Source organism: Bufo gargarizans, chromosome 2 (genome assembly GCF_014858855.1).
Source record: "Bufo gargarizans isolate SCDJY-AF-19 chromosome 2, ASM1485885v1, whole genome shotgun sequence".
Classification (NCBI taxonomy): domain Eukaryota; kingdom Metazoa; phylum Chordata; class Amphibia; order Anura; family Bufonidae; genus Bufo; species Bufo gargarizans.
Genome location: NC_058081.1, coordinates 388,071,547 through 388,095,205, shown reverse-complemented (window position 1 = coordinate 388,095,205; position 23,659 = coordinate 388,071,547). Strand labels below are relative to the sequence as shown.

At 46.4% G+C, this 23,659-nt stretch overlaps 2 protein-coding genes across 3 annotated transcripts in view; both read right to left on the bottom strand.

Moving 5' to 3' along the window:
- The window catches only part of FAM193B (family with sequence similarity 193 member B), a 61,256-nt gene extending 57,047 nt beyond the window's left edge, over nt 1–4,209 (bottom strand). For both annotated transcript variants that reach the window (XR_006387659.1, XM_044277716.1), the window contains exon 1: nt 3,917–4,209. Coding sequence is in view for 1 of the 2 variants with exons in the window: in XM_044277716.1 (XP_044133651.1) it covers nt 3,917–4,060 (144 nt within the window). In the remaining variant the exon portion in view is untranslated. The remainder of the gene's footprint in view (nt 1–3,916) is intronic.
- Nucleotides 4,210–10,677: 6,468 nt separating this feature from the next.
- ITFG2 (integrin alpha FG-GAP repeat containing 2) overlaps nt 10,678–23,659 on the bottom strand; it is a 64,036-nt gene continuing 51,054 nt past the window's right edge. The window contains exon 12 of the mRNA XM_044280800.1: nt 10,678–13,735. Coding sequence (XP_044136735.1) covers nt 13,638–13,735 — 98 coding nt within the window. The 3' untranslated portion in view covers nt 10,678–13,637. The remainder of the gene's footprint in view (nt 13,736–23,659) is intronic.

Below are 23,659 nucleotides of genomic sequence, written 5' to 3'. Positions count from 1 at the left end.
AATACAGAGGGCATGTGCTAGTAGAGGGGGGATGCACAATACAGAGGGCATGTGCTAGTAGAGGGGGGATGCACAATACAGAGGGCATGTGCTAGTAGAGGGGGGATGCACAATACAGAGGGCATGTGCTAGTAGAGGGGGGATGCACAATACAGAGGGCATGTGCTAGTAGAGGGGGGATGTACAATACAGAGGGCATGTGCTAGTAGAGGGGGATGTACAATACAGAGGGAATGTGCTAGTAGAGGTGGATGTACAATACAGAGGGCATGTGCTAGTAGAGGGAGTGTATAATACAGAGGGCATGTAATAGTATAGTATAGTATAGGGGGTGTATATTACAGAGAACATGTAATAGTATAGTAGAGAGGGGTGTATAAGCCAGAGAACATGTTATAGAAGATGGGTGTATATTAGAGGGGATGTGATGGTAGAGGGAGGTGTAAATCCCCACTATATAATAAAATCCTGGAAGACCAAATCACTTCGTGGAGTAGGAATAGAAGTGCACGGCGGCCCTTTAGATTGAAAACAGTTTGTCCTACCGCTCCGTAGATAGATTCCTGTGTGCAGCAGTTTCTTCTCGGATGTGAATAATCCTCGGGAAAGTGGAATTGCTGGGATCCAGTAGGAGAGGGCTAACCAGGGTCAATCAATTCCAGGGTCAGGTTCCGACGGGGTCGCCCTCGTCAGGGCGGGTGCTCCGTGGTTAGGCCATCAGGGCCAGTGTAGCACCTCCCTGTAGGGCATTACTAGGGAGATCTAGTCCTTTGGCAGCAATTCCACTTTCCCGATGATTATTTACATCAAGCCTCCGAGAAGAAACTGCTGCACACAGGAATCAATCTACGGAGCGGTAGGACAATCGGTTTTCCATCTAAAGGGCCGCTGTACACTTCTATTCCTACTCCACAAAGTGATTTTGTCTTCCAGGATTTGATTATATAGTGGGGACTTACTTCGACAGAAGTTCCATATATTGAACTTTGTTTGAGTATATGCATTATCAGTTTTATTATTAAGTAACTACAGATCACTTCTTTCAGTATATTTTGAGCAAAACTGGTGGTCTATTGAAAATATTTGCATCCTAACTTTCACTCTTAGAAAGAGGTGTACAATACCGAGGGCATGTAATAGTATAGTAGAGGGTGGTGTACAATACAGAGGGCATGTGATGGTATAGTTGATGGGTGGTGTACAATACAGAGGGCATGTGATGGTATAGTTGATGGGTGGTGTACAATACAGAGGGCATGTGATGGCATAGTTGATGGGTGTACAATACAGAGGGCATGTGATGGCATAGTTGATGGGTGTACAATACAGAGGGCATGTGATGGCATAGTTGATGGGTGTACAATACAGAGGGCATGTGATGGCATAGTTGATGGGTGTACAATACAGAGGGCATGTGATGGCATAGTTGATGGGTGTATAATACAGAGGGCATGTGATAGTATAGTAGAGGGAGGTGTACAATACAGAGGGCATGTGCTAGTAGAGGGGGATGTACAATACAGAGGGAATGTGCTAGTAGAGGTGGATGTACAATACAGAGGGCATGTGCTAGTAGAGGGAGTGTATAATACAGAGGGCATGTAATAGTATAGTATAGTATAGGGGGTGTATATTACAGAGAACATGTAATAGTATAGTAGAGAGGGGTGTATAAGCCAGAGAACATGTTATAGAAGATGGGTGTATATTAGAGGGGATGTGATGGTAGAGGGAGGTGTAAATCCCCACTATATAATAAAATCCTGGAAGACCAAATCACTTCGTGGAGTAGGAATAGAAGTGCACGGCGGCCCTTTAGATTGAAAACAGTTTGTCCTACCGCTCCGTAGATAGATTCCTGTGTGCAGCAGTTTCTTCTCGGATGTGAATAATCCTCGGGAAAGTGGAATTGCTGGGATCCAGTAGGAGAGGGCTAACCAGGGTCAATCAATTCCAGGGTCAGGTTCCGACGGGGTCGCCCTCGTCAGGGCGGGTGCTCCGTGGTTAGGCCATCAGGGCCAGTGTAGCACCTCCCTGTAGGGCATTACTAGGGAGATCTAGTCCTTTGGCAGCAATTCCACTTTCCCGATGATTATTTACATCAAGCCTCCGAGAAGAAACTGCTGCACACAGGAATCAATCTACGGAGCGGTAGGACAATCGGTTTTCCATCTAAAGGGCCGCTGTACACTTCTATTCCTACTCCACAAAGTGATTTTGTCTTCCAGGATTTGATTATATAGTGGGGACTTACTTCGACAGAAGTTCCATATATTGAACTTTGTTTGAGTATATGCATTATCAGTTTTATTATTAAGTAACTACAGATCACTTCTTTCAGTATATTTTGAGCAAAACTGGTGGTCTATTGAAAATATTTGCATCCTAACTTTCACTCTTAGAAAGAGGTGTACAATACCGAGGGCATGTAATAGTATAGTAGAGGGTGGTGTACAATACAGAGGGCATGTGATGGTATAGTTGATGGGTGGTGTACAATACAGAGGGCATGTGATGGTATAGTTGATGGGTGGTGTACAATACAGAGGGCATGTGATGGCATAGTTGATGGGTGTACAATACAGAGGGCATGTGATGGCATAGTTGATGGGTGTACAATACAGAGGGCATGTGATGGCATAGTTGATGGGTGTACAATACAGAGGGCATGTGATGGCATAGTTGATGGGTGTACAATACAGAGGGCATGTGATGGCATAGTTGATGGGTGTATAATACAGAGGGCATGTGATAGTATAGTAGAGGGAGGTGTACAATACAGAGGGCATGTGATGGTATAGTTGATGGGTGTACAATACAGAGGGCATGTGATGGTATAGTTGATGGGTGTACAAGACAGAGGGCATGTTATAGTAGAGGAGGTGTACAAGACAGAGGGCATGTTATAGTAGAGGAGGTGTATAAGACAGAGGGTATGTTATAGTAGAGGAGGTGTATAATACAGAGGGCATGTTATAGTAGAGGAGGTGTATAAGACAGAGGGCATGTTATAGTAGAGGAGGTGTATAAGACAGAGGGCATGTTATAGTAGAGGAGGTGTATAAGACAGAGGGCATGTTATAGTAGAGGAGGTGTATAAGACAGAGGGCATGTTATAGTAGAGGAGGTGTATAATACAGAGGGCGTGTGATAGTAGAGGAGGTGTATAATACAGAGGGCATGTTATAGTAGAGGAGGTGTATAAGACAGAGGGCATGTGATAGTAGAGGAGGTGTATAATACAGAGGGCATGTTATAGTAGAGGAGGTGTATAAGACAGAGGGCATGTTATAGTAGAGGAGGTGTATAATACAGAGGGCATGTTATAGTAGAGGAGGTGTATAATACAGAGGACATGTTATAGTAGAGGAGGTGTATAAGACAGAGGGCATGTTATAGTAGAGGAGGTGTATAATACAGAGGGCATGTTATAGTAGAGGAGGTGTATAATACAGAGGGCATGTTATAGTAGAGGAGGTGTATAATACAGAGGACATGTTATAGTAGAGGAGGTGTATAATACAGAGGGCATGTTATAGTAGAGGAGGTGTATAATACAGAGGACATGTTATAGTAGAGGAGGTGTATAAGACAGAGGGCATGTTATAGTAGAGGAGGTGTATAAGACAGAGGGCATGTTATAGTAGAGGAGGTGTATAATACAGAGGGCATGTTATAGTAGAGGAGGTGTATAATACAGAGGACATGTTATAGTAGAGGAGGTGTATAATACAGAGGGCATGTTATAGTAGAGGAGGTGTATAAGACAGAGGGCATGTTATAGTAGAGGAGGTGTATAACACAGAGGGCATGTTATAGTAGAGGAGGTGTATAATACAGAGGGCATGTTATAGTAGAGGAGGTGTATAACACAGAGGGCATGTGACAGTAGCCAGCACCGGTTGCGGCACTTTACCTGCCCCCCTTTGCCCATCTCCTCTGGGCTTTCTCTTGCATCTGTCTCTGGTCCATCAGAAGAAGGGGACCCTTTCCCCGGCCTCTGCTGCCCCGCTGCTCGCTCCCTCCTGATGCTTCCTTGCTTGTTCCGCCTCCTGGTCATTGCTTGTTCCGTCACACGGCCTCCTGAACGTACACACTTCGTTCAGACGCCAAATCTAATTTTCAAAGACAACAATCTAGACCTATACCCCTTGGACAGGACAACAGGCAATATGGCGGCTTGCTGGGGACCATTACCACGCCCCTTGCCAGCAGGGTAAAGGTTACAGCGCAGCTGGCATCTGGTGTGAACCTGATGTTACGGCCGCCATTTTTCTTAATGGCAAACGTTCTTCAATCATCAGCGCAAACGAGAGCCTACGCCATCTTTAGCGTGGGCAAACCACAGTAACTTTGGGAAGATGGGTAAACGTGGGCGCTGGTAATAAAAGTAGCTGTGGGCCGGTGATAAGTAGTAGGTGTCGCTTGATACTCACTGGGTCTAACGGGTATGTGGTGCTGAGGAGGGCATACAGGTGAATAGTCAGACATGTCAAGTATTTACAGAGGTAGCTGAAAATGTGTCATCCCGGACAGCACGGGGCTATGAAATATAAATAATGTTAAGTTTGCTGAGTGCAAACTAATCTATGCTACACAAAGAATTCTGCAGTATTTTACATCACTTTTTTCAGCTTTGAAAAGTTGGGAGGGAAAGTAGGCGTGGTTAACCTGTCAAACTGATTGCAATGGGTTGTCTGAGCTAGGTCTCCTTCACACATTGGAGTCATTTACTAATTGTGCTATGCCCAAAAAAAACTGCAAGACCCCATTTTGCGACTTTTTAAACACCTGTGCTACAATATTTTTTTTCACATGGGCGTTTTTATGGGGGCTAGGTTATCAGGCCTGACACATTTACAGGGGGGCGATTTATTAAAACTGGTGCAGAAGGAAAGTGGCTTAGTTGCTCATGGCAACCAATCAGATCGGTCCTTTTATTTTCCAAACAAGTTCTGAAAACCAGTGGAATCTGATTGGTTGCTATGGACAACTAAGCCAGTTTCCCTTTGCACCAGTTTTGAGAAATCTCTGGAAACAGGTGTAAAAGGGGAGTGAAAAGTACTCCAGTCAGGAGCTACAGTAGTGTTTAGTCCAGGCATGTGGTGTGCATAATTCATGACAAGGCTTGACCCTCGTCTTATAGGTGCTTTCTCCGTCAGCGCAGGAGGGAGGGTGCATTTACATCAACAGCGGTGGACGTACTTTCACACTATAGGAAGAAGCGTCGGCCTTTGTGCAATCTGCCGCCAGAGAGGCTGACGCTTTTCCCTATAATGTGCAAGCACGACCACCACTGATGGATTGCAGGGTGGTTGTAACCATGGAAACAAGCAGAATATAATGTGATGGAAGAATGAGTCTAGCCAGTGAAGGAAGCAATATGGACAATCACAATATATTAGTAAGTGGCTTGTATTAACTTTCCTCGTGGATGCAATGCGTGAGGTGAACGCATTGCACCCGCACTGAATCCAGACCCATTAATTTCTATGGGGCTGTGCACATGAGCGGTTATTTACGCATCACTTGTGTGTTGCGTGAAAAGCGCAGCATCCTCTATATTGTGCATTTTTCACGCAATGCAGGCCCCATAGAAGTGAATGGGGCTGCGTGAAAATCGCAAGCATCCGCAAGCAAGTGCTGATGCAGTGCGATTTTCACGGATGGTTGCTAAGGAGACGATCGGGATGGGGACCCGATCTTTATTATTTTCCCTTATAACATGGTTATACGGGAAAATAATAGCATTCTTTATACAGAGGCTAAGTAAATTAGGGATGGAGGGGTTAAAAAAACCCAATTAATAAATTTAACTCCCCCCCCCATCCACTTGGTTGCGTAGCGGATCTCCTCTTCTTTCTTTAGGACCTGGGTAAAAGACCTTTGATGACGTCACTGCGCTCATCACATGGTCCATCACCATGGTGATGGACCATGTGATGAGCGCAGTGACATCATCAAAAGGTCCTTTACCTAGGTCCTAAAGAAAGAAGAGGAGATCCGCTATGCAACCAAGTGGATGGGGGGGGGGGGGAGGTAAATTTTTTATTATTTTTAACCCCTCAATGGATATTTTACTAAGCATTCTGTATTAAGAATCCCGCGACACACCCGCATCCTATCCGGCCCTCACACACAACGCCCGTGTAAAAAGAGGCCTAAGGGTGCTTCCGTGTGTTTCCGGGTCCCTGTGACTACGCTGCAAAAGATAGGACATGGCCTGTCTTTGGCTGGAACATGCGGATTGCAGTCCCTTTGACATCAGTGGGTCCACACTGCAATGTGGTATACAGAAGTAGGCTGTTTCTGGAAAAAGTAGACCATCACAGATTTCCAGAAAGAAAGACCTATACAGAACACTCGTCCTGGTTTGGGCTTGCTGTTCTGCCACTGGAAACCAGACATGTTTTTTGCACCTGTGGTTTTTGGTACAGTTTTTGCTGTAAAAACACTAGCTTTAGATGTTAGCTTAAAGTCTACGGGAAATATGAACTTCAGGGCAGACAAACTCTTGTTTGCCTGGTAGCGATCTTCCTACATAGTGTCATTTGCCTGTCTTTTTTTTTAATGCAGCATTAAAAGGGTTTTTCAGGATTCTTTTTTTTTTTTTTTACTGAGGACCTATCCTCAGGCTAGATCATCAGTATCTGATGGGTGGGGGTCTGACACGATCTGCTGTTTTGAGAAGGCAGGAGCGCTCCTGTGAGTTTTGCGGCCTTCTCGCAGTTTACCAAGCACAGAGTCATTGGTATTGCACTCAGCCCCATTCACATGAATGGGGCTGAGCTGCTCCTAGGCCATGTGATCAATGAACACACTCAGCCTTGGGAAAGCAGAGAGAAGGCAGTGGTGCCGGTGTCTTTTCAAACAATTAATCAGAGGGGGTCCCGGGTGTCGGACCCCACCGATCAGATACTGATGACCTATGCAGAGGGATGAGTATAACAGATTTGTCTGGTTTCCGCTATGAAAGACGGAAAACAAAGTTCTGCATAACGGAAACCAGGCGGGAACATAGACTTCTATTATGACCGACCAAAACAGAATGTTTCATAAAAGACTTTGGACTTGCATTCTGTCTACGAATTCCATTATAACTGAACCTATAAACGGAATTCCTAACCCACCCGAACCAGGTGAAGTTCGGGTTCGCTCATCCCTAGTCATCAGTATAAAAATGTCAGAAAAAAAACCCTTTAAAGGGGTTGTCTCATCATGGACAATGGGAGCATATTGCTAGGATATGCCCCCATTATCTTATAGGTGCGGGTCCCACCACTGGGACTCCAGTCCAGCCACCACCAACCCGGCTCCCCATAGAAGTGAAAGGGAGCCTACCGCGCATGCGTGGCCTCCGCTCCCATTAATTTCTACGGGGCAGACGGAAATAGCTGAGATTTTCGCTGGCCCCACAGAAAATGAATGGAGGGCGGCCCAGTATGCACCCTCCTTCACTTGCGGGGCTCTGTTCTCGATATAGGTGCGGGTCCCAGTTGTGGGACCGGCGCTTATAAGACAATGGGGGCATATCCTAGCGATATGCCCCCATTGTCCATGATGAGACAACCCATTTAAACTTTTAGTTTCTTTTTCATCCCCTTCTCTATAGGGGAAAAATGCCTCTAAAATACGGTGTCTGTTGGCCGAATACATTGGGAGACGTTTCTGGATTGCACTGTATTGCCAATGCCACATGGTAGGATATGTTTAATACTGGATGTGCAGTGCCAGCCCTGCCACAAAAAAGGACTACAATGGCACTTATAACATGGTGCATCTACTTCTTCTGAGGTGTCTGCTGTGTTGCCAGAATCTGACTTAGTTCATTGAAAATATACATTAGTAAGATTCTCCCATCATATAACTTCATGTGTATTGAATAGCACAGTCAGCTGCACTATTCCATATAGCTTATGGATACTCTGCAAATACAGTGTGACACCGGAGCCTAACAGAAGTGTCTGAACAGTGGCAAAGGGTTTTGAGCATTCTTTACGGCCATCTCATTTTGGAAATCAGTGGTAGTCCAAGATCAGAAATGTCACCAATGTGGTCTTCTTACAAGTATCTATGAAATAGCAGATCATTTACAATACAAAACCTAACTTTTGTTGTTGTTCCAAAACATCTCAAATAAAAAATTTAAGAAGTCCTCCATTAGTTTTTTATTTTACATATATTACTATCTCGCCACCAGTATATGACTGAAGTCTGACTCCTTGCTCTAATGCAGGGGTCTCAAACTCTGCAGCGTATATGGGCAGCACACAGAAGAAGAAAAAATTGACTCGACGGGCCATGTTCATTTTAAATATAATACATTATTTTTGTTAGCAGATACCTCTTACATCCAATAACGTCTCTTGTGATGTGCCCACTGTGCTCCCCAATGACCACAAATACTATACTGCTAAAATAAGCGCCATACAGATAGCTCCCCCATAGTAATAGTGTTCCTAGACTGCTCTGTCATAATAGTGCCTTCTACAGTATCCCAATAGTGATAATACTCCACAAGAGTGCCTCCATTTGTATCAATGCCCTCCATATTGTGCCCAATAATAATGCCACCAAAGTGCCCTGAGCAGTAACAAGGCCCCCATCTAAGGCACCCCTATAGAAACCACAGTAGTAATAAAGCCCCAGTAGTTTTAATTCCCCCTGTAGTAGCTCTAGTAGTTAAAATGCACCCTTTAGTAGCCCCAATATTTATAAAGCGCCTTGAAGTTCTAACCCCCAGGAGGGTCAGCCGTTATAAGCCCCCTTTGTAGTACCTTCTTTTTCTTGCCCCCTGTAGTGCTCTGACCAATATATAATGCCCCTTGTATTATACTGCCCACCCAGTAGCACTCTGGCCTGTATTAATGTTCCCTGTATTATAATGCTCCCCTCTAGCACACTGCCCTCTATTAATGCCCCCTTGTACTCTGGCCAATATTAATGTCTTCCTTGCAGTGCCCCCTGTATTACAATGCCTCCTGCAGCACTCTGGTTTATATTAATGCCCCCTTGAATTAATATGTCTCCCTGCAATGCTCTGGCCTCTACTAATGCCCCCTTGCATTCCTGCCCCTCAATGTGTAAAAATAATAATAAAATAAAACCTCACCTGTCTCCTGTTCGCTGCTGCTTCTGCAAAACATACCATCGGCCTCTTCCAGCCTGTGGCCTGAGTTGCTGTGTCCCGGCGCAGGCAGTCACTATGACATCATCACGACCTCCTGCGTCCTGTCTCGTGCGATGACTCTGGTCTCACAGGAGGTCATTGTTATGTCATTGCTTCTGCACCGTTCTATTGCATGATAGGCTTCACGGCCTAGTCTCTTGTGGCCTATGAAGGCTACCGAGGCCCTCTGTAAAATGACGGGGTGGCGGGCCACAGATAGATGTTTGAGACCCCTGCTGTAATGGGTAAAAAGGAACGTGGCATCTCCCTGTGGCTGACTTCCTGTGAACTGCAGGATGACATCACCAAACAAATTCCTCCTGGCAGCTCACAAGCCCTTCCCCAACCTCCATGTTCCTCCACATATTTCTGTATTCTGTTAAAGCTATAATGTGTCCCCTATCTAAAGGAAGAAGGTACGTGTATACAATGATTAGCTGCAGTTATATAAACCTCCTGACTCACTACCTGTCTATACTATCTGTGTATCCTGACTCTCCAGTGTAGTTCGAGATGTAGCTCCACACTGGTCTCTCGGCTTAGTACATGTAAGAGCTGACGGGAGAGAGATGAGAGGGTAGACAGGCTCAAGCTACATCACATAGGACAGGGATTCTTCGGCACTCCAGCTGCTTTAAAAACTACAACTCCCAGCATGCATACTTACTTGGCTGTTCTTGTAACTCCCATAGAAGTGAAAGGTTGACTCTGGGTGTTGTAGTATTAGAAAAGCTGGAGTGCCGAAGGTTGCCGATCCCTGACATAAGAATAAAAGGAGACCCTGCAGTGTGAAGGGTAGGATTGCCACCTGTACGGGAATGACCCAGACAGTCCAAGATTGTAATCCTGTGCCTGGGTACAAGCCTTTCTTAGACCCGGGCACAGCGATCAGCTGGGAGTGATGCGATGCTAGCCCAGGGCGGCGCTGACTCCCATTCAGGTTTGGCTTTAAGAAAAGGTGGCAACACTAGTGAGGGGACAGCAGTTCTGTGTTACTAATCTGTCATAGCTGCCCTTATACAAAGCAGTGAGGTAAGACTCCATCCCTTCTGTCTTTGCAGTGCTAGGCATGATGGGACATGTAAGATTCATTAGAAAAAAACATATGTGAGGGGAGAAGGAATCAAGATGTCTATGGAACTCTCTGCCTGAGGAGGTGGTGATGGTGAGTACAATAAAGGAATTCAAGGAGGGGCCTGGACGTATTTCTGGAGCTTAATAATATTACAGGCTATAGCTACTAGAGAGGGGTCGTTGATCCAGGGAGTTATTCTGATTGCCTGATTGGAGTCGGGAAGGAAGTTTATGTTCCCCTAAAGTGGAGAAAATTGGCTTCTACCTCACAGGGTTTTTTTTTTGTTTTGTTTTTTGCCTTCCTCTGGATCAACTTGCGGGATAACAGGCCGAACTGGATGGACAAATGTCTTTTTTCGGCCTTATGTACTATGTTACTATGATAACACACAAATGGCACATCAAATAAAACAGGTATAGACAAGAACCTCTATCTTAATCTTTAATAAGGGCATATCCTTCACTATACATACAAAGAAGAAAAGTAATCCCAGAGTGCTTCTTTAAGGCTACTTTCACACTAGAGTTTAAGTTTTCCGGTCTTAACATCAGCCATAGGGGCTCAAAAGCGGAAAAAAACGCTTCAGTTTTGACCCCATTCATTGTCAATGGGGGAAAAAACTGAACAAAACTGAATGCACCAAAATGCATTCCGTTTCGATTAGTTGCATTCCCAGACTGGAGAGGAAACCGCAACATGTTGTAGTTTGCGTTGCGTCCTGGGATGCGGAGCAAGACAGATCAGTCATGACCCCCACTGCAAGTCAATGGGGGCGGATCCGTTTTCTCTGACACAATAGATAATACAACCGGATCTGTTCATAACGGATGCAGATGGTTGTATTATCAGTAACGGAAGCATTTTTTTCTGGACCCTGCCGGATCCAGTAAAAACGCTAGTGTGAAAATAGCCTTAGTTACATTGTAAATTATTAAACATATCCAAATATTTAGTTTCTACAAAATACAGTATAACATGCTGCCCTCAGACTGCACTGCATTTTCACAATGAGAGGTTCGCTTTAGGGCGCGCATTCAAACAACCATATTGTTTTGCAGATCCACAAAACACAGATACCGGCTGTGTGCATTAAGCAATTTGCTCACCTCTCGGTCTGGGTGGACCGAGAGGTGAGCACCCTTATCTATTCGGTCTATAGGTTGAGTCACTGGTTTACACTAGTTTCTTCAATTTGAAGACCCCACCTAGCTGCAACCATAATAGAGAATGCCTATTCTTGTTCGCGATTGCGGACAATAGGACATGCTCTACCCTTTCCGAGCCGTGGAACAGAACCACGGATGCAGACAGTACACGGTGTGCTGTCCGCATCTTTTGCGGCCCCATTGAAAAGAATGGGTCTGAACCCGTTCCGCAAAATGGGTGCAGACCCTTTCATACTGCCTCCTGAATGGGCCCTTAATTTTATTTACATGAAATGGAAAAAAGCTCCTAAAGTAAGAATTCAGTTGGTAATGCAGTGTAGACTTATTTGATGGTCACTCCTGCTCTCTAATATCTGGTGCAAATTCAGCTCTGAGATTACAGAAGTATTCAGATAATGGAAAAGGAACAAGAACGGTGGCAGTCCTACTGCTGGGACCCCCACAATCATGACAACGTGGGCCCATACCCCACAGATTGAACAAAGCATCAGGTTGAGCTTGTGTACTACTGCTCCATTCATCACTATGGGACATGCCAGAAACAGCCAAGCGCTACACTCTGCTGTCTCCGGCACTTTTTATGACGACAAACAGAGTGGCAGTGAGCTTGCTCAACCTATCGCCCTGCTGTGTGGTAGGACCCCTACTGATCTAATATCTATCTCCTGTGGATAGAGGATAGCTTCAAATTAAAAAAATACTTCATTAAAGGGGCTATCCGATAATTAATATTGATGACCTATCCTCTGGCGAATGTCACAGTCGCTTCCTAGGCCACGTGAAATCACTGTACGTCGCTCACATGACTTAGCTGCAGCTCAGCCCCACTGAAGTGAATGGGCCTGAGCTGCAATACCAAATACAGCCACTATACAATGTACAGCGGTGCGCTTCAAAAGCTGCCGGGAACAACCATAACTTCGTTGGGCCTGGAGGCTCCCTGAAACAGCTGATCAGTGGGGATGCTGGATCCCCGCAAATATGATAATGAGGACCTATACTGAGGAGAGGTCATCATTATTCATTCTTGAATAACTGCCTATTTGTCTTCCTTTACACACAAAAAAAAAAAAAAAAAGGCTAATGTTTCCAACACTCCTCCAGTGCTGCACCTAAACGCTGGAATGCTTTTCCTCTGTCAAACAGACAGACGATTCACATTTTTATTTCTAAACATTATTACATTAGTGAGAATGCAAGCATAAATATAATGTTTCATGGGCTTGCTTTTCATACCTTGCTAGACACAACCACCATTCTGCTGCCTCCTCTTTCCCTCTTGCCAATGGAGGTTTTAATGACCAGCTGGTTCAGTGGCATCCTCGGCACTACATCTTAAAGAAGACTTTAGCTGCAACATTTTCATACTACAGGTAATACAAATTCTGGGGCATCTTTTCTTAGACCTCTGAATACTATTCCTTTATTATTCCTCCTGGAACAGAGTTGACAGATGGGTGTGTCTCTACAGTCTGACACTGTGAGCAGTGAATGGAGAGTGCCTGATTGTGTAAGAAAATACTCTACTGACCAGGGGAACAATAACACCCAGTTCTCAACCTATTTATGTATTTCCGGAAGATAAAGAGGAATGGTACAAAGCAGAGTTCTTAGAAAAGGTGCTCCAGAAGTATTCTCTTACGTGGAATGAAAGTATTTCAGGTCACAAATCCTCTTTAAAATATAACGCTGCATATGCCAGTCGCCAAGCATACTGACAGAAGAGGGCAGTAGTGTATAGTGGTTGTATTCAGCATTGTCCTTTACTGGAGAACTGACCAGTTCTATTTAACTCTTGCATTTACACGTGGCTGGTCTACAGCACTAAATAATCTCTTATTCTTCTTAGAAGTGGTATTACCATCTTGAATATTTATGGCATAGCCACAGGATACACCTTACATTTCTGACAGTTCTGGGTGCCTTGACCCCTCTTAGATGTGGCGGCTGCCATATCCCAGAGCTGCGACTGTGCACATTTATGCCGGCTATTTCATAACTCTCATAGAAGAGAATAGAAAGGGACTACTTCTCCAATTTTTTTCCGCCCAGATATCCATCAATTGAACAGTTATTCCCTATGCAATGGATAGGGGGGGGTAACTTGTTGTAACCAGAATATAGTGCTTCTGGAGAGAACCATTACACTATTATTGTATTTACTATCATTGTATTGCTGTAGGCACGGCGTGCAGTTTGATGAATTTATAGGTCCAGGTTCCAGAAATCAATGTCCCATAGTCTCTCTTGCCTCCTTTTGTTTCCCATTAGAACAATAGAAGGTTCGATGGATAAGATCACGTACAGCTGAGACATCATTTACATCTGAAACAAAAAAGTTATAAATTTATGAATATTGCTTATGAATATAAATGCCAAGGAGAATAGATTAATGAAAGTGCAGAGATCTGAAGCTAAGGGTGGCATCATTCCTTTAGGCAATGTAGATTGCTGTTTGGCTTTGCTGGAGTAGACTTAAGCAGGGGGGCCAGAAACAAAAAGACACAGAAGATTGATTTCACATTGGAACTCAAAAAGAGATTTTCTAATATATCACACAGATACACACCAGAGGTTCACAAGCAGGAGTCTTTTCATTTCAACTGGAATCCATTGGCAAAATGACCCAGCACCCAAAATGCTGTACACTTTATCGAATGATCTATCCTCTTTGTTCTGGAATTTCAAGCCATGGCTTGACTGGCTTTTGAAATATATCTATGCCAGGTCGGATTATTTTTGCTTTAATTTAGCATTTTAGCACATAACTGAACCCTTTCGCGGCCAGAGATTTTTGTACATTTTATTTTTTTACCTCTGGTAGCCAGGACAATTTATGCAGTTTTGACATCTATAGATAAAACCTAAATTACAAAATAAAAAACAAACATACTAAGCCCTCAACCCGTACAATTTCATTTGCATATTAAGAAAAAGATAACTTGGGAACGGAGCCTCGGATCAACAAAAGAAAAGTGGTAATATATAATATAGACAAAATGAGGAGCCATAACAGCCAACTGTTATAGCTCATCATTTTGTCTATAATAGGGCCCATTCAGAAGGCCATAGTGCTTTGCGGATCTACAAAACACGGATACCGCCCATGTGCGTTCCGCAATTTGCAGACCGCACATGGCCGCAACCATAATAGAAAATGCCTACTCTTGTCTTGCGGACAAGAATATGACATGTTCTATGTTTTTTGTAATGCCACGGTACGGAATAACGGATGCGGACAGCACACAGTGTGCCAAGAAAAAAAGTGGGTAGGAGCAGCACTCAAATCAGCTGATCAGAACTGTGGTTGTATGGATGCAACAGCTGAGCAGAAGACCCCACATCCCAGATCCAAGGCAGTCCAATGGTAGGCAGTAGAAAGCGAAGGGCACAGCAGCATATCCAACCAATTACTTCTTTATTTTTCAAAACTCCATGGTACAGTGTACAAGAAATGCAACTTTTCGGCTACATCTAGCCTTTGTCAAGCATATATTGCAAATGGTAATGCCCACATATAAATAGTTAAAAGCATGCACACCCATAATATTAATCACCCAATAAACACAGGGATCGGTGAATAAAATCTAATTGTAACCAGTGGTGATAGAATCTCACAGCAGTACCTAATTAGTATGTGTACGCCTGTCTGTCTCACCTGTGTAAGCTTCCCCTAATCGTGGCTTGCGCTACACTCGGCGTGCCCGTGGAGTGACTGCGCATGTCAGTATACGTCATTTGTCCACGACTGTGCGAAGTTTAGTTAAATTTTGCAGGCTTAGAACAGCGGCGTGAGCAACAAATCAGAGACACCCGCACCGACGGCATCATAGCCGGCGTGCAAGTCACATGACCGCGGTCAGTATATGTGTTATTGTTAGCCACGCTCTAATGTTATATCAAACTAGCACATGAGTTGTAAATTTTACAGAAAGCAACCCCGGAGTATGTTGTATACTCATAAATATTTGTGTACCCAGACTCAGGCCACCAACATCAGTTTTTACCAGTCTGTCACGTAGGTTAGAGTTCCTCTTATAGGCCATCATTGGTGGGACCTTAAATTCTTCAATGTCTGGTAGACCTCTTTGTAATATGTGCCACTCCTTTCTGAGGATGTGTGCAATATCTCCACTGTCCCGACCAAACATAGATTTGTATCCGTGTTTGGTCGGGACAGTGGAGATATTGCCCACATCCTCAGAAAGGAGTGGCACATATTACAAAGAGGTCTACCAGACATTGAAGAATTTAAGGTCCCACCAATGATGGCCTATAAGAGGAACTCTAACCTACGTGACAGACTGGTAAAAACTGATGTTGGTGGCCTGAGTCTGGGTACACAAAGGCTTTTGGCCCCACGAAAAAAATTGCACTTTTCCATGTCTGTATTGTTGCAATTGCGGTAACATCCTTAAAGGGGACCACTTTTCCCATCCGTATAGTGGCAAAAAGTACAAGATTAATGGTTACTATACATGCAGATCACGTGATGTTGTGTATGTTATACAATGTCCTTGTAGTCTCATCTATGTAGGTGAGACTACTATGGAGATCCGTGAACGGATCAATAAACACAAAAGTACAATTCGCAAGGCAAACATGGACAAACCAGTAGCCAAACATTTCGTGGAGGCAGGACACTCTGTCAATCAATTACGCTTCAGGGTGATAGACAGTGTGGGCACCCTGCGCAGGGGTGGAGACAAAGATGCTGTGCTCAGAAAAAAAATAATTAAAATGGATATATACCCTGAGGTCCTTACAACCCTTTGGGCTCAATCTTGAGTTCAATGTGGGGGGGGATCAGTTAGGTCTTCATCCATTATAAGTATTGTTTTAATGCAGGATATTTATATGCACCCTCGGTTAAACCATCTTACTGATGGTGATATATCTTTGTAACAATCCCTATGCCTGATCAATGTGGGGCATCTCCATTATGGCTTTTTTGCAGCAAGTATCTTTATTCCTTAGGATATGTGCCTTTCTCTATTTAGGAGTATACAACATACTCTGGGGTTGCTTTCTGTAAACTTTACAACTGATGTGCTAGTTTGATATAACATTAGAGCGTGGCTAACAATAACACATATACTGACAGCGGTCATGTGACTGAGGCGTTTCGGTCATGTGAATTGCACGCCGGCTATGATGCCGTCGGTGCGGGCATCTCCAATTTGTTGCTGACGCCGCAGTTCTAAGCCCGCGAGATTTAACTAAACTTCGCACAGTTGCGGACAAATGACGTATACTGACATGTGCAGTCACTCCACTGGCACGCAGAGTGTAGCACAAGCTGCGATTATGGGAAGCTTACACAGGTGAGACAGACAGGTGTATACATACTAATTAGGTACTGCTGTGAGATTCTATCATCATTGGTTACGATTAGATTTTATTCACCGATCCCTGTGTTTATTGGGCGAATAATATTGTGGGTGTGCATGCTTTTAACTATTTATATGTGGGCATTACCATTTGCAATATATACTTGACAAAGGCTAGATGTAGCCGAAAAGTTGCATTTCTTGTACACTGTACCATGGAGTTTTGAACAATAAAGAAGTAATTGGTTGGATATGCTGCTGTGGCCTTCGCTTTCTACAGCACACAGTGTGCTGTCCGCATCTTTTGAGGGCTTATAGAAATGAATGGATCCGCAGACCTTCCGCAAAATTGCGGAACGGGTGAGGATCCGTTCATACGGCCGTGTGAATGAGCCCTTACCTGGAGCCTGGATACCACTTTTTGATAATGGTCATTATTTAAAATTACAGTTTAGAGACCATTGTTTATTTTGCTTTTCGTATTACCAGTATTCCTGTAATAGACATCATTTGAACTGTTAATTTACATATATAGGGCAGCCGTTGATGTGTCTTCAAGCAGTTAGTTGGCAACTTTATCCATATGATCTTTAATATTTATTGGACATAATTTCTGTGTCCTGCACAGTTATACATATTGGCCCAGGTCATACATTTTGTGTATTTCCTTATTTGTACCAGTTAAGTGGCGCTATGCTCTATCTTGCCCCCGTTCTTTTATTAGTATGTTATTTGTATTTATTTTTCAATAAACATTCATATTTTTATATATTGAGTAGTTTTCAGTTTATGGGGTTATTGACGTGTTTGGTAGGCAGTTGATTTCAGTTGCCTTGTTGACAGCCATGCCTACTTTCATGTAACCTTGTGACAAGCAGGAACATACAAAGAAAACTCCTATCGCAACAGAAGTTTACACACAAAAATAAATAAATCTAAAAATATTATATTAGAAGTACAAAGCTCATATATACCACAAATGTATACATTAACACTGAAACAGAGGCAATGTAATAATTGGCTGCCACCCACAAATGTTAAAAATGTTTACTGTACAGAGATGAACAGATGCTGTTACCAAAAACTACATTTTCTGAGTACATGGCATACAATGTATAAAAATATAACCTAATAATTAATACACAGAACCGCCTTCATTAGGCTTTGCAGCAAACAATGATTATAAGCAAAAAACAACAACAACAAAAAAATGCGTAGTCAGTTAAACATCAATACTGTACATGGTAAACTGCTGCCATGTTAGCGAAATCTACATTTTCTGAGAGCGTACAGCATATCAAGTATACAAATATAACTTAATACACACAACCACCTTTATACAACTTTGCAGCAAGACGAGATTTGTGTAAAACTTACCAGTAAAATCTCTTTCTCGCTCTTCCTTGGGGGACACAGGAAACTTTGGGTATAGCTCAACTTCCTAGGAGGCGTGACACTAAGTGAAAAACTGTTAAGACCCTCCTCCAGCAGCTATAGCCTCAGCCTGGAGAGCGAGACTACCAGTTGTGTGTCCAAGTAGTGAAAAAAAAAAAAGGCAATGGCCAACCATGTGGAACCCAACAAGTCAACTACCCGACAGGGGCAACTAAACCATAACCTGTAGAACAAGAACAATGGGTGGGTGCCGTGTCCCCCAAAGAAGAGCGAGAAAGAGATTTTACTGGCAAGTTATAAAAAAAATCTAGTTTTCTCGTCCATTTGCTTGGGGGACACCTTGGGACGTTCGAGAGCAGTCCAATAGGGGAGGGACCACAGCCCAAGGCGAAAACACCGGAGGTATCAAGAAACCGCCGCCTGCAAGACCAGGCGGCCCAAAGCAGCATCCGCCGATGCATAGGTATTCACCCTGTAGAACTTGGTTAGGGTGTGCAAGGAAGACCAGGTGGCCGCCTTGAACAGCTGTTCTGCCGAAGCCCGATGCCTCTGGGCCCAAGAGGCACCGACCGCTCTGGTAGAATGAGCGGTAACACCAAAAGGCGGCTCCTTGCCCTTGGCGCGGTAAGCCTCGGCAATAGCCATCTTGAAGAAGTGGGCAATAGACACCCTGGACGCTGCCAACCCCCTGCACGGACCTTCCGGACCCACAAAAAGAGAGTCCATGTGCCTAAAGGGGCAGGTGATCTCCAGGTAAATCTTCAGGGCCCTAACGACATCCAGGCGGTGCAGCTCCCGTTTTCGAGGGTGAGAAGCAGGCGGACAAAAGGGAAGGGAGGACGATGTCCTCATTGAGATGAAAGGCGGAGACCACCTTTGGAAGGAAGGATGGGACCGGACGGAGAACAGCCTTATCTTGGTGGAAGACCAGAAGGGGCTCAGCGCAAGAAAGCACCGCCATTTCGGACACCCGGAGAGACGTGATGGCCACAAGGAACATGACCTTGCAGGACAAAAGGCGAATAGAGACCTTTCATAACGGCTCGAAGGGGGAGGCTTGGAGAGCCGAGAGCACAACATTAAGGTCCCAGGGCGGAATGGGAGAGCGATACGGAGGAACAGAGTGAGCAACTCCCTAGATGAAGGTTTTGACAGGCCCAAGAGGGGCCAGAGGACGCTGGAAGAGGGTGGACAGCGCCGAGACCTGACCCTTTAAGGAACTGAGGCCCAGACCCAGGTCCAGGCCAGACTGTAAGAAGGACAGGACCGTGGGGAGGGAAAACTCTCACAGAATCCTAGGTAAGACCGCCAAGTCCGGTAATAAATCCTGGACGAGGCCGGCTTCCGTGCGCGAATCATGGTGCGAACCACATCCGCCGAAAAACCCCGTTACGTCAAAACTGCGGTCTCAACGGCCACGCCGTTAAAGGTAGCGACCTTAAATGCTGGTGGAAGATTGGCCCTTGAGAGAGAAGGTCTTCTCTTAGAGGCAGTGGCCAAGGCGCGTCTCCCAGGAGCAGCATCAGGTCGGCGTACCAAGGCCAGCGAGGCCAATCTGGAGCTACCAAGATCGTAGGAACGCCTTCTGTCGCGATCTTCCGGAGAACTCGAGGCAGAGGGGCGGAAACACATAAAGGAGGGAAAATTCCGTCCACGGAACGAGAGCATCGGCCCCGTATGCCCTTGGGTCCTTGGACCTGGACAGGAAGGTGGGTAGCTTGTGGTTGAACCTGGAGGCCATGAGATAGACATCCGGACAACCCCAACGGAGGCAAATGGACTCAAACACATCGGGGTGTAGAGACCACTCGCCCCCAAGTCAATTGTGGTCTGGCTGAGGAATTGTGGCCTCCCAGTTCTCCACCCCTGGGATGTAAATCGCTGACAGGACTGACAGGGCCGGAACATGAGCTTCCGCCCAGAGGAGGATGTGGACGCTTCCCGCATCGCTGCTGCACTGCGAGTGCCCCCCTGGTGATTTACGCACGCCACGCCGATTGGACACGGATGGGATGGCCCCGAAGCAGGGGGAGTCGAGTGCCGGAGCAATAGGAGAATCGCCCTCAACTCCAGGATGTTTATCGGCAACTTGGACTTCTCTGGAGAAACTCCCCTTTCTCCAGAGAAGCTACCATGGGTCGGAGGGACTCCATCCTGAACCCAGCAAAGACGGAGAAAACGGTTTAACCGCTTGAGGTTCAAGATCGGTCTTACCGAGCTTTCCTTTTTGAGAACCACAAAGAGGTTTGAATAGAACCCCTTGAATCTGTCCTTTGGAGGAACGGGAGTAAGAACTCCCTTGTCCAGAAGATCGCGAATGGCTTCGGAGAAGGCGGCCGCACACTCGGGGTCCCACGGAGAACGATCCGGAGGGAGGGACGCAAACTCGATTTTGTATCCAGATGACACAATCTCGAGTGCCCAAGCGTCGGAGACATGTGCCTGACAAATGTCCCTGAAAAGGAGGCGCCCCCCCCCCCCCCCCCCGGCGGAGGTCTGCTTGGCCGTGGAGGGGCGAGCAGTTTGGGATTTACGCCAGGCGGGCCAAGTCCGAAAAAAGGGCTTTTTACACCTATCCTGGGAGGAACTAGAGGAGGGACCGGTCGCGGGCCGAAAATTTGAGAACCCCGGACGGCCCCGAGTGGCGCCCTTGGTCCTGGACTGGGGAAGATGGGTGCTCTTTCCACCCGTGGCTTCAGAAATGATCTCGTCCAAGCAGGTCCCGAATAAACGGGAACCCGCGAAAGGGAGTCCAGCAAGAGACCGCTTGGAAGCGGCATCCGCCGTCCAAACTTTCAGCCAAAGTTCTCTCCTGACAGACAGCCAGAGCAGAGGAACGGGCTACGAGGGCACCCACATCAAGGGAGGCCTCACAAATGAATTTTCTTGCCTGAACCACGAGCTGGGCTAAAGAACGGAGGTCCTGAAGAGAGACGTCCTAATCAAGTTCCTGGTCAAGTTGGGAAGCCCATTCCGAGACCGCCTTTCCGGCCCAAGCTGAAGAAAAGACTGGTCTGAGGGCTGAACCCGAGGCGGCAAATATGGCTTTCGTAAGGGATTCCATGCGACGGTCTTCAGTTGACTGAAGAGGAGCCGTCCACCACAGGAATGGCCGTGTTTTTAGACAGGCGGGCCACGGGAGGGTCGAACTTAGGTGGAGACGCCCAAGTGGAGATGCAATCCGCTGGGAAGGGATAACAGATATCAAACTTCTTGGGGGGGGGGGGGGGGTAAAACGGGCATCAGGGCAAGCCCAAGCCTTAGAGACCACCAAAGAGAAGTCGGCGTGGAGAGGGAAAACAGTGGACGCCTGTTTGGGGCGGAAAAAGGACACACCGGCCTTGTCAGTGCTGGAAGGTTAGTCGTGAATTTTAAAGGTGTCGCGAATATTAGTGAGGAGATGACCCACAGCAGAGGCTAGCTTGGACGGCAATGCAGAGTCCATGTCCCAATCTGAATCCACCAATTCTCCCTCAGAGGGCATGTCCTGTGAGGAGGGGTGACTCGACTGAGTCCGCACACGCGGAGGAGATAGGGACGCATCTGAGGAGGATGCGCACTCCACCCTGGAGTTGAGGTGCCGGGCCCTGGAGGCGTCACTGGGAGCTAGGAACCCCGACAGGTCGGCAGAAGCAGCGGACCCGAAGGGTACGACAGGGGGTGTAGCAGGCTGTGTGTCTCCAAAGCAGCCCACAACAGGAGTAAGGCTTTCCATGGCCTGGGACAGGGATCTTGCCCAGTCAGGTGGATCCGAGGAAACAGGCAGCGGACCCTGTATTGGGGCCTGGCATGCAGAGCAATGCGGGTCAGATTTCCCCAGCGGAAAGGGTGCTTCACAGGCGGTGCAGGCGTGGTACCAGGGTCTAGGGGCCCCTGAGGGGTCAGACATGTTGGCGATGAGAAAATTAGGCAGGAAGAGGGGGCTGTCCAGGTTAGGGGCTGCTGGTGCTAGGAAGGGGTTAACAGTTCTACCAGACCGGAGCCCTCAGGGAGGGAGGAAGGTAACGGCAGAAGTGCAGCAGCAGCAACAGTGGCAGGAGGGACGTCCAGATCCAGAGCGTCAAGCCGCAGGGAGAAGAGACAGCAGGGGGTGGCAACCGGCTCTTGCAACAGGCTCCCCCCCAGCTGATGCTACACGTGCACGATTCAAATATAGAGAAAAAGAGGGGGGAGGCGCATCCTCCGTGCTGTAAATGAAAAGGCCGCGACCCCATAGCGCACCATGAATATGCCCATCACGAACCGAGGGGCGGCAAGGCCGCCGCAGAGTAAGGGAGAGCCGCTCTCTCCCAATGCCATAGCCCAAGGAGCGGAGGAATGGAGCGAATGCCGCTAATCCCCCTGTGCAGGGACAGTCGCGATGCCGTTCGGCAGTGAAGGGGTGCACCGGCTGCTTGCTGCTGCTGCAAGCGCCTGCCTGCGATCCTAGCCGGGATGCCCCTGAAGTAAAAAGGCTCTTGGCCTGTAATAGGGCGCCTGTGGCACGGCCACTTGATATCTCAGGATCCCAGCCTGTATGCCCTCCTGGAGGGGCGGTCTGAGAAGATGAGGAGGCCCTGGAGGGGTAAAACAGGTGGCCATAGCGAAGTCCGGGGAGGGGGAGGGGGGGGGCTGGAACAGCCACTCTCACCATCCTGAAGTCTTCACCCTCTGTCCATTCCAGCAGGGTCGCCCCTTCAGCTACTGGCACTGCAGTGGCAGGAAGCTGGAGAGGGGCTTGACGTGTGGGCGACCCTTACGCTGGCAGGATGCAGGGGAGCTGGGCTGCCCTGGTCCTTCTTGTCTTCTGTGGGGGAGGCAGCAGTGCGGATGACCGGCACTGGCGCATCTCGACCCTGGGAGAAACAGAGAGGTAGAGAGGAAACAAACTGGTAGTCTCGCTCTCCAGGCTGAGGGTATAGCTTCTGGAGGAGGGGCTTAACAGTTTTTCACTTAGTGTCACGCCTCCTAGGGAGTTGAGCTATACCCAAGGCTTCCTGTGTCCCCCAAGGAAATGGGCGAGAAATAGTAATTCTAAGCAAAACTTGATAAAAATTCTAATTTGCGACTAAAATTCAGTCTAGCAGAGTGCTTATGCAAATTAAATACACTATAAGAGGAGTCCTTACAAATCATACAGGACTACAGTCCAGCTGCGTGTTTTGAAACCGCAGGAATGACCCAACCAACTTTTGCATGGAAGTACTGGGAATTATATAATTTTCTGTCCCCCTATACAAACTGTAATCGTAACTAAAATGATACACTCCTAAACCTGATATAACTAATTAAGGTCAATGTCAGACACACAATTCAGATGATTTATTGCTCCAGTATTATGGACACAACACCTGAACCTCCTGATAATCAGAACTGTCTTTAGAGCACCATAAGGCCTCTTTCACACGAGCGTGACGGATTAGGTCCGGATGCGTTCAGGGTGCGTTCAGTGAAACTCGCACTAATTTGCAAGCAAGTTCAGTCAGTTTTGTCTGCGATTGCGTTCAGTTGTTCAGTTTTTTCCATGCAGGTGCAATGCGTTTTG